Genomic DNA, 15,435 nt, shown 5'->3' on the forward strand with positions numbered 1-15,435 from the left:
TGTATTGTTGGTGTACAGAATTCTGCTGTAAATACTACCACCGGAAGTTTGTTACTTACCCAAACAACAAGGATGTTTATTTAAATCTGAAGTTCTTGAGATGCATTATGTATTTTATAAGTCAACAATTATCTAAATGTTATGGTGGCCATTACATCAGGCCTCAAACGAAAATAGTTTTTAATTTTACATTTGTTTTCAACCTTTTGGGTTGAAATACAGAAGGTAAGATATGTATTTATATAGTATATATACATTTGTAAGGACTAACTCTAAACAGATTGGATGTAGCATATAAAGTTGTATGTCATAGAGAATCTTTGTTATGGTTGAATCCAGTTTTGCTGACATGAAAGCGTTGTATAGATGTCTTTGCTTCTCGCCTAACATCCTGTAGTAATTTCCAGTTGATTAGAGTGACTTACATATGCTTAAGCTAAGCATAATTAAACAGTGCACCCAGAGACTGCAATGAGTACAACCATCTGAACCAGCGCAAAAAAGAAAAATCTAACATATTGCAGCTGAAGCTACATGGTGATATCAGATCAGAGAGAAATTGTGGGAAAATCATACTGGAATTTTTGGAATAGTTTGGAGGTGAACTTTTAGCTATATGTGTTGTACCTTAAAATTACCAAGTATAATTGGAAACCCATTAATAACAGCAAGGTTGTAATTAAAAAATGTTTATATTTTGCAAAAACACAACATTAAAAAAAAACGGTTTCTAAAAAAAATATGGGAACTTGCAAAAGTCCTAAATTTTTTTTCTTGTAGCGGTGTTTCTTGCACTTGCTTGTTTGATTCCATGGCATTTTGGAACATACTCTAATACACTGTTTTTCATGTATTTTCCTAAAAAATTCTCTTTAGTCTATCTCTAGACAATGCAGAATGGCTGAGAAATTAAGGCATCACCAATTCCTTACACATCCTGCAAGCAACAAAAAGCAACCGAAATGGTAAGTTTTAAGTTGCACCCTTGTTTTTGCTGCAGTAGTGGAATGTAGATCAAGTGAAGCCGCACAAAAATGTCACAAATAGAATGTGTTTCAAACTCACAATAATGACAGCAAAAACTATTAATCATTAATTTAGCTGCCCTAGTAACATGATGATGCTTTAAAACTACAACACAAGCACTTGGTACTAAATAAAAAACAAGCTACCACATAAAAAGTTGTACTTTTTGCTAGGAGTCTTCAACAGCAACAAAACCTACCAAGTTGATTAATATGGATGATTTGTTCTTTATATATGGGATCTAATAAGAATATGTGATTTCAGCCATCCTCCAATATCCATTAACCATTGATCTGCTGTTTAAAGATACAACTTTTTGACAAACATGTATGGACACACAGTGCCATACATGGTATAGAGGCTGTGCTTAGTATTGTAACTCAGCCCCATTCAATTGAATAGGGGTAAAATACAAATATGATTGTTGGCCATCTGATCATTGGACATTACAGAGCTGTGCACCAGAAGCAGCACTCACTGGACCTCAAGAAGAGTTAGAGAGTTGTACATGTCACACACACGAGTCAAATTCAAGTTTTTGTAAAAAGCTCTTCCAGTTTGAAATGCTTCACTGGGTTGCCCTGAGTATCACACTGATCATTATGCGATAATATAGGAAAATTATGAAGAAAATGTATTTCTCTTGTATACAAAACCAATTAGTTTATTTGTCTTCATTGAGATCCATACACAAGTTGTTGGTAAACAGGAAAGCATCACACGAGTAGGGAAAGAATTTGTTCAGCATTGACAACACCTTTCGAACCTTGGGGTACTTTGTAAAGCGTTGCCAATGCTCTAAAAATGTTCTCTCCTTGTGTAGTTCCTGTATATCAAACATTAGTGTATAGATTTTAATGAAGAGAAATAGAGTAATGGATTTCAATTATAAAAGAATATTGCATTCTTCTTCCTGTGTGAGTTCTTGCTTACTTTTCTCTCTGGCACACAAGGACCACATCATGTACTGCTTTAGCAGGGAAGGGGTTACAATTGTACCAAGTAGAGTGGAACAAATTTAAGCCAGATACTAACCAAGAACTTCTGTGTACAAAGGACTCCAAGGTTGATTTGAGCAATATAAACACTAGACAGACTTCCATGTGTACAGCACAGTTCTGTTTCTCTGGGATTTCTGTGGTAGTGTAAAATGAACAAGTTCAATGTAAGAGTGGAAATATAATAGAGACATCAAGCTTCAAAGAACAAAATCACAGATATTTCTCATTTCTGATACATATGCAGCTTTCAGCATACTTCATATGATGCAACTGTGTTTCAGTCTTCACAAGAAGTAGCTCTTTGTAATGTAGATTTAAGCATACTGGACATGGGGCCTGGTTTAAGAAATATATTAACATAGAGATAAGGTACTCGTACATACAGGGAGAGTTTGAAATAAAGTCATGCCCTGGGCAAAAAAGTGTGGCTCTTAATCGTGAAATATCATTCCAGTCACATACAGGAAATTCTGACAATTTTGTACAGAGCTGATTTCTGACACCTTCAGAGGCGTTGCTAAGGTCATAAGCGTACAGCAACACAAGGTGACAAGGTGACTACATACACTGCCACCACACAAAATACACAAATCCAGCAGCTCTGTTAGTTTTTTCTGTAGCTTTAGTCACACCTAGTGTACTTGTAATGCAGAAAGTAGTATGTTAACTGCTATACAAGGACTAGATATTACCTTCATAGTGTTACTGAACAATACACAGTATAAAAAATACTCTATCTGCCTGATGTGTAGAAATATACAATATATACATGTAAAGGGTATATTTCCATTGCACAATTCTAGTACTTTCAAGCCCCCCCCTACCCAAATCAATTATAATATATACTGTGCCTCCCCTGAATTCATAACATATACATTGCCACCCCTGAATGAATTATAATATATACTGTGCCTCCCCTGAATTAATCATAATACAGTGCCTTCCCTGAATTATAATATATACAGTGCCACTCGTGAATGAATTCTATGGTCTTAGCACATTTCATATTGCCAGTGTATAGACCACATGACCTTTCCTGCTGGTGGATCTTAGTCTACCTGTTTTGTGTGTTTTTTCTTTTCCTCTGTGCATTTATCACGGATACAGGACACCATTATACATAGGTGTCTGAATATGTATTTTTTCCAGGTTGTTTGATTCGTCACTCGCGGATAGGTGACATTTTTAACCAAATTAATTAAAGTTTATGAGTTTTATATGTTCACTGCCATGCTGGTAGAGATTTTGAATTTTCAGTGAACCTTGGATACACATCCTTGAGTTGGTTTAAAAATTTTCTTGCTTTTCTTTTTTTCCTAGATTGCTTCCCCTAACACCATTCCTATGTACATATTAAGAAATGTTTATATTAAAACTAACTTTACGTTAAACTTTGGCTAAATTAATAGTACACATGAATGCCTCTTTCTCCACCTACTTGGCTCTTATCATGCATCCTTTCTTCCTGGCTAAAATAGTTTAACTCTAAAGTCTCTGCTGAATTCCTTCCTGCTAGTTAGTTAAACACAAGCTCACTGTGTTGTCAAATTACATAGTAGCTCTATGGAGAAGAGGGGGTGAGCAGAAATGTAACCAAACAAACTAGGTGACCACCCAGAAGCTTGGGGATCTCAGGGATAAGTGAAAATTACATGTAGAGCCTACAGAGGGTAACAATCAAGATCAATCAAGTCACACAACATCCATAAATAGTGTTATTCCTTACACACACTGCTATATTGCTTTATGCAAAGTACTTTGAAAGGTTAGGTATCCTTAACATGGTATACATCATTCATTAACATATATTAACAATGGGTATAATATGTAGCATTGAAATAAATCCTATGGAAATCTCTCCACTTTGGCTTATAGATGGCAATCTTGGAAAAAAATTATTAACTATTAACATTGAGAATGTCCTAATATGTATCTTGAAAATGTTTGTATTATAAATTATGATTTAAGCAATTATATCTTTCGATTCTTCATGTGGAATTCAACGTCTGCAATTAAAAAGTGTTTAACTACACTCCTGAAATCACAACAGAAAGCCACAGCAAAAAAAACAGCCATAGAGGTACTATCCAGCTGTACACACAGTACCGTTCTATGATATTTAGTTGTGTGCATGGAAGTTAATATCCTGGAATTGATCTAAAAGATTCAATAAAATCACAAACTAAAAGAATATAGTTATTTGGCAAAAAAAAATCTGTTTTTACACTAACCTATTAAGACTTTCCTTTAATTATATATGTGGATAACAAACCAAGAACATAATTAAAACCATGTGATCAGCACGTCCAATGAATTCTCCAGATAAAACCATATCAAATAATCCAAACTCTGACATATAAACATCTATAAAATAATGTAATGTAATAGTATAAATGAACCTTGAGGAGATGTACTTAACTGGAGTGGAAATACATGTAAATGTATTTGGTATCAGAACATCTCATAAATAAAAAACAGTTGTCTTAGTCATCACATATATTTCTAAATTTCATTCACTCTCAATACTATTTCAATTTACTTTCTTCTTTTGTTGCTTTTGTGACTGTACAGCACTACAAAATAGTAATTAATCTTATTATGACACATTTTTGTATAAACTTTCTATATAATGCTTGGTTATAAGATGATTATGTATGACGTTTTTAATAAACTTGGAGAATGACAAATGACATGTATGACTGCATCCATTTATATTGAGAAGAGGTCTATAGGCTGTATTAGGTTGTCAAAGAGGACTGTGGCGAAAAAAGTCGTAGTACAGGCAGTCCCCGGGTTACATACAAGATAGGGTCTGTAGGTTTGTTCTTAAGTTGAATTTGTATGTAAGTCGGAACTGTATATTTTATCATTGTAATCCCAGCCAGAACTTTTTTGGTCTCTGTGACAATTGGATTTTAAAAATGTTGGGTTGTCATAAGAATCAGGATTAACAATAAATCTTCATTACAGACACCTGTGATAACTATTGTAGCTGATTATTGTAGCCTAGGACTAAAGTACAGGAAATTACCAATATCCAGAGGTCCGTTTGTAACTAGGGGTCGTATGTAACTCGAGTGTTCTTAAGTGTGGGACCGCCTGTATTAGCATAGAAACATTTGTACGTGTTACTATAGATATAATGAAATAGGGAATGGTAAAATGTGAATGTCACTATCCTCTAGGGAATCGTTATTTGATTATAATAACACGCTTTTTCCAATATACTGTATTTAGAGGACTGCACCAGGGCCATATTTTACAGCATGGGGAGAAATCAATACAAAACAAACAAGAGCAGGGACGTAGTCCTTCAAAGGGATCAAATGTGTGTTGTGCATCTGGATTCCTGTTGAAATTTGCCTGCAAGTGTTACAAATAGTCACAAATCAACACAAGATCTACTTGTTGTTTTTTTACTCCATGAATTATGTTTTATGAGACTAAAATATTGCTCAACAGAGATAAAAGACTGGATCACAGGCGAGCTTCTTATGTACCTATTATTTTCCTGTAGCTTTAGGGCTGACATATTTTATATATCCCTTCCTTTTTATTAACATGCTGCCTGCAGCATTTAATCATTGTTGACTTCTCACTTAGCATCACATATCAGATCACACTGGGATAGAGGTAACACTTTAAACATTTATATATGAAGCATCAAAAGAAAGAGAGCACAAAGTAAAATATTGCTAAAATAATACTTTTTACTGTCTGCCTTAAAAAAACTGTTAATTGTAAACTAATGTTGAAATGTTATCTCTAAGGCAGCAAATGGTAAATTGAAATAATAAGTATTCTGTATATTGAAATTAAATAAATTATTATTATTATTATTATTATTATTATATGGTTTTAACCTTTGAATCCCTTTGGTATCTCTGTTCTTCTCATAATCTCATTATTATTAATTATTATTATTATTATTTTAGTGTTCCACAGGTCCCTCCTGTGCAATGTATTTTTTTGTATAACACTTTTTATTTACAATTAAATAAAATTTGAAATACCACTTTTTAAAAATGCTTATTTTGTATTCATTGCTCATATTGATTGAAAAGGAAAGTTTTTGTAATATCTGCTGTACTTGTAATAATGTAGTACTACAATGTATTGATTAAATAAAAATTGTGTTGGGATCTACAGTTAAGTTTGAAATTTTATTTTCAGGTCAACATTTTTAAGTATGTCCTAGCACTTCTTTACAAGATGGTAATATGTTCCTTCTCTTTTAGAGATTTCATCCTATACAGTAGAAGTTAAATTACTACTACAATACACTAGCAGAGGATATGTTCCTTAAGGGAGAAGTTAATGACACCCTAGGTTTCAAAGTCATCAACTTTTATATCATGTACAATACCAGATATATTATCTACTACAATAATATAAAATCTGTTTATCAATTTAATTTAATGAGGTTAAAAATGAGGCTCCTTTAAATGTATTGCTTCTATATAAGTGGAACTTTGCCTTGCAACTGACATATAAGTTAATTACAATGTGATTCTATACATAAAAATAAAGTATATTGCTACTGTGCTCTTTATTATCAGGCTGCTTTAATTATATTCCTGCCCAGTGAAAATTTAGCTGGTCCAACAAAGGTTAGGAGACTCATCGAAGGGTCTGATTATTCTCTATTAATATATTTGTTCTTTTTTAAATGAAAATTGTAAACTATTTGGGACTCAAAACATGTTTATCAAAAGTTAGATGATATTTCACAAGTAGTGAGATATTAACTAGATATCTATACTAAATTGATATTAACTATAGAAACTGCCAAAGTTTATTTAATAAATAGGGCACTTTAAGGAGTTGATACTTTCCAAAACAGATTCTCATAGTTAGCCATTTACAGATTTTTCCTTTATTAGTCACCTAGACTTGGTCATCCAAAACTTTCAATACTGAATTTATAAAATTGAATGCTTAACTGTTCTTCAAGTTGTACAAGATAAATCTCTGCCCAATATATAATGGAGGCAAATTAAAACTAATATGCCCCACCATACCCCATATATCCCTTCTTTTCCTCTTCCCTAACAGCATTGATACAGTTAATAACAGCCACATGTTTAAATGCCACTGACGTGTTAAACAAGACTACTTTGTATGGGACATTGCTAAAGCAAAACAAACATATTTCCTAATAAGACAGAAGGATAGAGTAATGTTATTTTATTTAATGAGCAAGAACAGATTGCTTCACCATGTGGATCTGTTTATGAGATTACAGTATATTGAATGGAACCGCTAATGATCAACTAATTTATTCCTAAGTGCCAGGAAACAAGGAAACACAGGTTTCCAGCATGATGATGGAGTGGCTTCTGTACTTTATAGTAGGGTAGGTTCTCATAATACATACATCTGTCATTCATATGATCTATTCTAGCCATCACACCTTCTAGGAGAAAAGTGGAAGCTAGAAGAAAGCATTGCAGGGGGCAGAAGGATCACTGGAAAAATCTTATAGTGGTAGATGCATGAGAAAAAGTAAAGAACATATTTAGCACACATTGACATTCAGATATGCATTTACAAGCTTTTTAGATGGACTTTTTACATGTGTTTATGGGAAGCAGAACAATGGAGTAGAAAGGTTTAATATAATGCACTTTTATAGTGCATAACAAACTCACAATGTGCCGTTTTATGTGCGGGTTTCAAAATTGCAGTCAAAGTTGAGCAAAGTCAAGCAGTAGAAAATTGTAAAATTTTCTCACATGTATTTGTATTTTGAAGGTGTTTTGAAAGGTGTTTAGCTTATTTTCTACCCATAAGCTAACAGATCACATAGTGATCAGAGATCTACAGCTAATCAAAATTTATTAGAATTTCCTTTTGTCTTATTGACATAAAGCATTAACATACAGAAGTCAAAGTCATCATTAGGACCTGTCAATTTCCTGTAATTTAAACATAAAATGTCAATGTGAAGTATAATATATTCAATAAACTCTAATCACACGTCTCAGAACTAGACTTAATAACATCAGGTTCCACATATCTTTCCTACTAAATCATGTGAGAGACATATACACTGATGAATTTCATTATGGATTAGGGCATATGAAGTAAATGTCTGGAGTATAGTCAGAGCTGGAAAATGCTACAAAGAGTAACTCTCTTGTGATTGAACCTAGGACATGCATGGTCAACAGACAAGTGTATGAAATGTTCCAAAATATTAAAAGACTACACAATATCTATATTTTTATTTTAGCTTAATGGGTTGAAATAATGTATTTCTTTATGAGCCAAAAAAACATAGAAAGGCCTTGTAGTTGATACTTGCCTGTCTAGCTACAATGAGACTTTGGGGTCTGTTATTGGTTTTGACACATGGACTGAAACCCCCTTGTAAGCCCACCATGATATTACCACAAGATTGTACACACTAACGTATGCCTGCAGCAGACCTTCAGAAGACCTGCATACCCCCTAAGTATGACATGCATCTATGTATCTCATTTCAATTCTGCAACAATTAGAAATTGCCCTACAGCCTATCATAGTTTAGATTCAAAGACACCTTCCAGGAGTGTGCGCAGGCTAATCATATCCTTTTGCCATAAATAAACTTTGCTGATACTTGGCATTGTGGATAATAATCTACGACTTGTGCATAAATGTTTAGCCAGTGTAACCTAACTCACTCCCTGCATGCTTCTACACTTAATTTTCTTTCTTGTGAGCTTGCCCAACATTTCTCTTATTGATTTGAATGTATCCTTGTCTACATTCTGTTACATTACTACATTTCCACCTTAGTTTAAGGAGGTTAAATATAATTTACCGTTGAGCTATTTGCACTGTCACTTTCTGACACCAGTTTATAAAATCTGGTTTTACCGATAGTGTCAGTTCTACCCATAACCTCAGATTACATTGGTTCTTCTACAACAGGCTTGAAAAACATCTGAGGGCAACTCAAAAGATTTTTTTTCTAGCAAGAGGCCCATTAGTTATGAAAACACTGATTTTCGGTATGATGATATATGGTCTGTTTATTAATACTGTAAATCCTCCATAAACTTGGCGACAATGCAGTTTGTCTTGTCCAAAGGTGCATGTTTCATTAGACAAATAACTGGTTCAGGGAGCTGTTTTCAGCACTAAACCCTCTTTCATAGTAGAACTATTGCTAATAAATAAGAATAAAAATCATCTACAGATGTTATATATTACACATTGGTATACAAATACTGCAAAATCAAACTGTATCTTGCCTCCTTTTAAAATTGCATCTCCCAAGAACATTCTTTACTGTTGCATTTCTATGCTACGTCCATCACTAATGACCACATTACCATGACCCTAGGACAGATGCTTACAGTCTACTAGTTGAATAAGAAACTCATACCTATTATGTCCACTAGGACTTTCTTGAAATTTCAAAATAAAAACATATTTCAAAGGAAAAAAGTTTTTATTTTTAATTTAGTTATGTGCTCTTATGTTACTATTTCTAGATTCAATTTACTAAGATATACCATAATTTCCAAAGGGTACTTTACAATTTGGGATATTAGGAAAGAATTAAAGAATATTACAATTCAGATTCCAGCTAAAAGGATTCTTATTTCCCAATTTTTTCCTGAAAGTTTCTGTTATAATTTCTAATAAGCCTCTTAGAAGAGTTTAATCCCTGTATAGATTCTTTAAGGGCCAACAAACTACTGTATGTTGTTTGTTCAATAAAAAGAGCAAAATTAAGTATTGATCATTGTATATTAATGATTAGGGATTCATTTCAAAGGTATTATAGGAATTATGTATTTAACATAACTCTGTTTTATTTTACTGGTAATAGTTACAGTATTCTAAACTGCATCAGGCACTATATGGGGCAAAATTGTTGCTTTGGGGTATTTGGGACTTTTGGCAATCTATTCCACTTCCTATGCCACTCTAACTAGACCCTTTCAAGATCAAAGTTGCTAGTGTGTCCAGTAGTGTAAGACAATGTAATGTTAAATTCATGACCTGCCACTTTTTAAAAAGTCAAGAATTTAGACACAAAACCACTCCATTTGCCCCAAGTATTATTGCAAACCTTAATACCTCCAATGCCAAATTAATCAAGCAGGCTAAGACACAATGATGAAACTCAAAGTCAATGCCACATATCAGCCAAGCAAAAATGAAAATAATTTTTGGTGTAATGGTGTTTACATAAAAATGTACATAGACAAGCACAGGATGTTGTTGAAAAGTAAGTTGTAGCAGTGTTTGTGTATTTTATGTTGCTATCGGCATGAAAAAACTTTTTTTATAGAGATCGTATTAGTTCTATCTCAGTCTCAAGATTCTGGTGATAAAGTACATGCTTATGCATTATGTTATCCTTAATAGGATGCTATACTGGAATTACTAAGATATACATAGTTTTGCAGCGTTCAGTATATAATTCGAGATTAGATTCTTTGAGAATTACTGGTTCAATATTTTCCCTTTTACTCTATATTGACTATTCTTAAAACACCTGATCAGCTCAGTAATTATGCAATAAAGTTTTACATTAAAAAGTGGCAAGAAAGCATGTCTACACACTGAATGAGTGAATAGAATTTGTTACAATTCTGCAACTCATATAATTATATCACAATTAATTTAAAACAATCCACAAATATGTTGCCATTTTATAAACCAGTATAATTCATTTATTTTACATATGTTATGCTGTTATATTACACAATGAAATATGGATTTAGATATCTACCTTAGATTTGATGCGAGAACCTATAACAGTAGTTCAGAACCCCAGTTTGGAGACCTCTGCCATACAGTATACCATTAGATGAAAGGGCATTATCATGGTGAGCATCATGGTATCGGTCAACACAATCTCTATCAGAAATATTTTTTGTTTTTTATAGAGATAAAAAGTTAAATACTGTAGTATATCAACAATTGGAATACTATTCAAATGTACCAGAAAAAATGTATAGTTCCATTTTTCTTAATTCCTATATAATTGTGTCCTATATGTAGAGAGGGTTTTTTTTATACAAACTGAATTTACCACTAGATTTATAGATATGTTTTCCACTATCTATATATATGTAATTTCACATAAACATTACACTTCTAAAAATCACAAAATGATGTACCAATATCTTAATATTGAACTTTTTCTAGGAGCCATCACTATTATTTAAATAACATAACTATAAGTTAAGATATTAATTAATCTGTAGATTTGGGGGACAGGAATTTGAACAGTCACAAAATCGTTACAGTTTAGCCTTAAAGCTACAGTAAAATGTATATAGTTTGTCGGGTCCCTTATGTATATATAAACATAATTTGCTTATATACTTCTATTTTATCATGGAGGCAGAGTCTGGTAGCTTGGAATGTTTACTTAGGAATTCATTTAGGAAACTTCCTGGCCTGTAGATCACAATTCTACCTGTAATCAATGGAAACCATATATCTGCAGGTTTTTTTTTATTTGCCTCATCTAGCAGCCAATAGACTATAATAAATAACATACGTTTCCAAATCCCATCTGGTGCCACTTTGGACCACAAGAAAAAAATGTCTTTAATTTGGAAAAGCATTCTACTTCTGTTCAGGATTTTTGATACTGAGAAGCTCAGTGCTGGTTTCCTAATGATGAAACAAGGTAATTTAGAAACAAGGAGATGGTTTTAACAAGCACAAGATGTTTTTAACACGTACAATTCCATGTGACCCCAGGTCTGCTTTGTTGAACTGATTTTTATTACAATTTGGTCACTGAATAGCAAGGATCAGGCCACTTGTTAAAGCAGAAAAAAGCCTTGTCCCAGCAGTCAGTCCCCTTAAACAATAGAGAACTTGAGCTGAAAATAAAATTAAAGCTTTTTCAGCATTCGTTAACACGGACATGTGAGCCAAGAAACTTTGCATGATCATGCAAAATCAGTTACTAAAAAGCAAAACATAAACATTATTACATTTTGCTAATTCTATAATGTTAATGCACTTCGGACTTCTGGCTCACTGGCAGTCTTGTTTCCAGGTGCATGTAAACATATTGATAAAGGATACTTGAATTAATTGAAATTACTTAATTAGAGATAACTTAAAAATTTCCATCTTACCCTTTTCCTCTCCCCATTCTTGAGGAATACAGGTGTGTCGCTACTACAAGACAAGTAGGCTAACACATGACAATGTATTTAGCTGCTAAGTAGCAGGTACCACAACTACATATAAATTGTAATATTTAGCTGACACTCCTTTCCACACATCCTGCAATCATTAAAATGGCTTAGAGTTATCTCAAGAGAAGAAACAGGGAAAATAATCTGGGTGTTGCTATTAAGTTTCCAATTAATGAAGTCAATAGCGTTGCGGACTTCCGTATTGCCTACAGGTATTAAGGAATGTCGAGTAACATTTTGATACAGAATTGTTATGGTTGTGATTTTTACAAGCATGACACGGAATGCGGTTGTGTAAATTAGACTGCAGATACTATTGCTCCATTACAAAACCACACATCTGATAGCAATATATGGATTGGTTTTCATTAAAGGATGCACAAAACTTATACTGCAGGTATACTTTCACAAGTAAGAAAGCGAAATAGCCAGGGCACTATGGAATAATCCCTAGTTTATTTTTATATATATATATATATATATATATATATATATATATATATATATAATTATATATATTTACATGTAGGTATAATGATAAAAATACATGCATATTTTCAATGTTATATACAATCGTATATACTGACATGTAAAGTTAATTCTCCCAGGTAAAAGCCATGGTGTATATGGAACAATGCTGAAAAGATATTCTAAGATTTTTCCGGTAAATATCTCACATTTTTTGCTCAGAACCCATAACTCTATAGGCCTGGTAATAATATCATTTTGCAGGTCAATATAATTTCTTAGGCTAATTGTTAGATGTACACACAGTTGCAGGATTATCACTTCTTACTACATTCCTACAATTCTGGCCATATACCGTTTGGATTGTAGAAAATGAAGTACAGGCAGTCCCCTAGTTATGTAAAAGATAGGTTCTGTAGATTTGTTCTTAAGTTGAATTTGTATGCAAGTCGGAACGGTATATTTTATAATTGTAACCCCAGCCAAAATTTTTTTGTCTCCATGACAATTGGATTTTAAAACTGTTGGATTGTCATAAGAACCATGAATAACAGTAAAACTTAATTGCAGACACCTTTGATAAGTGTTAGAACTGTTTATTGTAGCCTAAGGATAAAGTAGAGTAAATAACCAACATCCAGGGGTGCGTTTGTAACTAGGAGTCGTCTGTAAGTCAGGTGTTCTTAAGTAGGGGACCGCCTGTATAGTATCACATACACCACACCTGAGAATAATTCCATACATATCTATTTTAGTTTTTTTTTTCAGAGATAACACAATATTATTTGGCTGAAGATGTTTGGTGTCAAATCCTATCAAAATAATTGGCAGCATGTTCTAGTAGATCACAATGCTCAGCTTGAAAACTATAACATTATTACCACTAGATGAGGTATTGGCATAGAATACAATAAAACTGCACATAACATATAGGCTCCTGGGTAAATAAGGAGAAGGGACAACAAAAAGGGCAACAGAAAAATTACATAATATACAGATCTGTATAACTACCTGTTGTATGAAAGAGGCCTGAGGAACTAATTTGGGATTAGGTATTTCAGATTACAGAGAGTAGGTACCAGATTCCTGAACAGCTCTAGCATCCTATCATCTAAGTCCAGCTGCTGCTTATTGTCGTTCCTTAAATTATTCCCAATTAATATATTCCTGCAGGCAAAACATACAAAGCTTGACCACTTGAGAACCTCTAGAAAGATGACATTTTCTGCCTTTCTTCAAGCAAGTCAAATCAGGAATTCACAGCTTTAGTTTTCCTGCCATTGCTCCCTTAATGCATATAGATGTCATTTGGAGAAGCATTATTGTACACAGATCAGTGCACTGGGGTCACTTTGCGTACGTGATCTTGTGTTTCTTAGCTTTGTATATTTTCACTATCCTTTAAAACAATAATTTTAGTAAGCATTTTAAAAACACTGCCAGTCCTCAGACAGAACGATTTATGTGAACGTACCTTTTCAATTTAACAAGGTCTGTTCCACAACTGCAGCTTCTTCATATGTTATAGGCTTTCCTTTGCAGCTGAAAGCTGTACCACTACTGTTTAAATTTACATTCCTGTATCCGGTGCTTTCATCTTTATCTCTTTTTTATGATAGAGAGTTTATTAACCTTATTTATTTCTATAGCATTTATGGAGGGTAAAACACTTTCTAAACTATCTTTTCAATTATACAAATTTGTCAGATATAAATTATGTATATATGCATGTACATATGTATGAGTGTTTAATGCATTATACATATATATATATATATATATATATATATATATATATATATATATACACACACATGTTTATACATACAGGTTATATAGTAATGCATTTGAATAAAACATTGAATTGATAAAACATGGAATAGAAGTCACATTTTATAATTCAATATATTAATTGAAGTAGTCACATTATATGTTATCATATATTTACTAATATACATAAACTGTACATATACTGTTTAGTCCATATCACCCCAGTCTATAGTACACCTAGAGAATGAATTCAAATTGTGCATAAACCTGTGGAAGCATTACCAAAAAGAAATATACAAAAAGAATATTACTTACGAGTCAAGGAGTTCACAATTAAGATGCATATCCATACGAGCACTAAAGTGATCATATTTCAAGGCTTTTTAAATCCACTTGAGCACTTTAAAAAATTCCACCTTGAATCTTGTAAATTCCAGAAGATTTTTTTGTCCACTGGTATGTACTGCTGTAAGAAAGTTACTTGTCTATGTGCTTTTATTTTAACATAGATTTCCTATATGAGCTAGAGAAATAAGTGAAGCATGTATAAAGGAAACAGACAGCTTGCAGGTTAAGGAAAACCCTTTTGCAAGTCTGAGCAACTGAGATCTGACAAGCTAAATATGCCTGTAGCCCCATTCATTTCCCCGCCCACATGGGTTGCCAAAATTACCAAGCCCTACAGAACTAGTGAAGACATTCTCTGCTATTCCTCCGCTGCCCCCTTTTTGTCATTCTCCCCTCTTTTTACTCCTTACGTCTGCTGACATTTCCTGATTTTTTTTTCCTTTTCACTCATGCTTCGTAAAAAACGTTCAGATGTGAGTCACGACCAGGAATTGTCTGAGTCGTTAAATGAGGTCACTTACAACATCACTTTTCCTGCCAAGGTTTAATTTGTATCATCATTAAAATATCAAACTGGTGATGGCGTTAGAGTGCCAGAGCAGATATCAGCAGTTTTCTTTAATAAGCTAAGAATTACCCAAAATGTTTTATTTGCA

At 33.2% G+C, this 15,435-nt stretch overlaps 1 protein-coding gene across 4 annotated transcripts in view; it reads right to left on the reverse strand.

Moving 5' to 3' along the window:
- CRLF1 (cytokine receptor like factor 1) overlaps positions 1-15,150 on the reverse strand; it is a 68,684-nt gene extending 53,534 nt beyond the window's left edge. For 2 of the 4 annotated variants that reach the window (XM_072126576.1, XM_072126575.1), the window contains exon 1: positions 14,747-15,150. In XM_072126576.1, the coding sequence (XP_071982677.1) occupies positions 14,747-14,801 (55 nt within the window). In that variant the 5' untranslated portion in view covers positions 14,802-15,150. The remainder of the gene's footprint in view (positions 1-14,746) is intronic. The other 2 variants (XM_072126578.1, XM_072126579.1) reach the window with 1 other exon arrangement.
- Between the last annotated feature and the right edge of the window lie 285 nt (positions 15,151-15,435).

The sequence above is a fragment of the Engystomops pustulosus genome, chromosome 1 (assembly GCF_040894005.1).
Source record: "Engystomops pustulosus chromosome 1, aEngPut4.maternal, whole genome shotgun sequence".
NCBI classification, from domain to species: domain Eukaryota; kingdom Metazoa; phylum Chordata; class Amphibia; order Anura; family Leptodactylidae; genus Engystomops; species Engystomops pustulosus.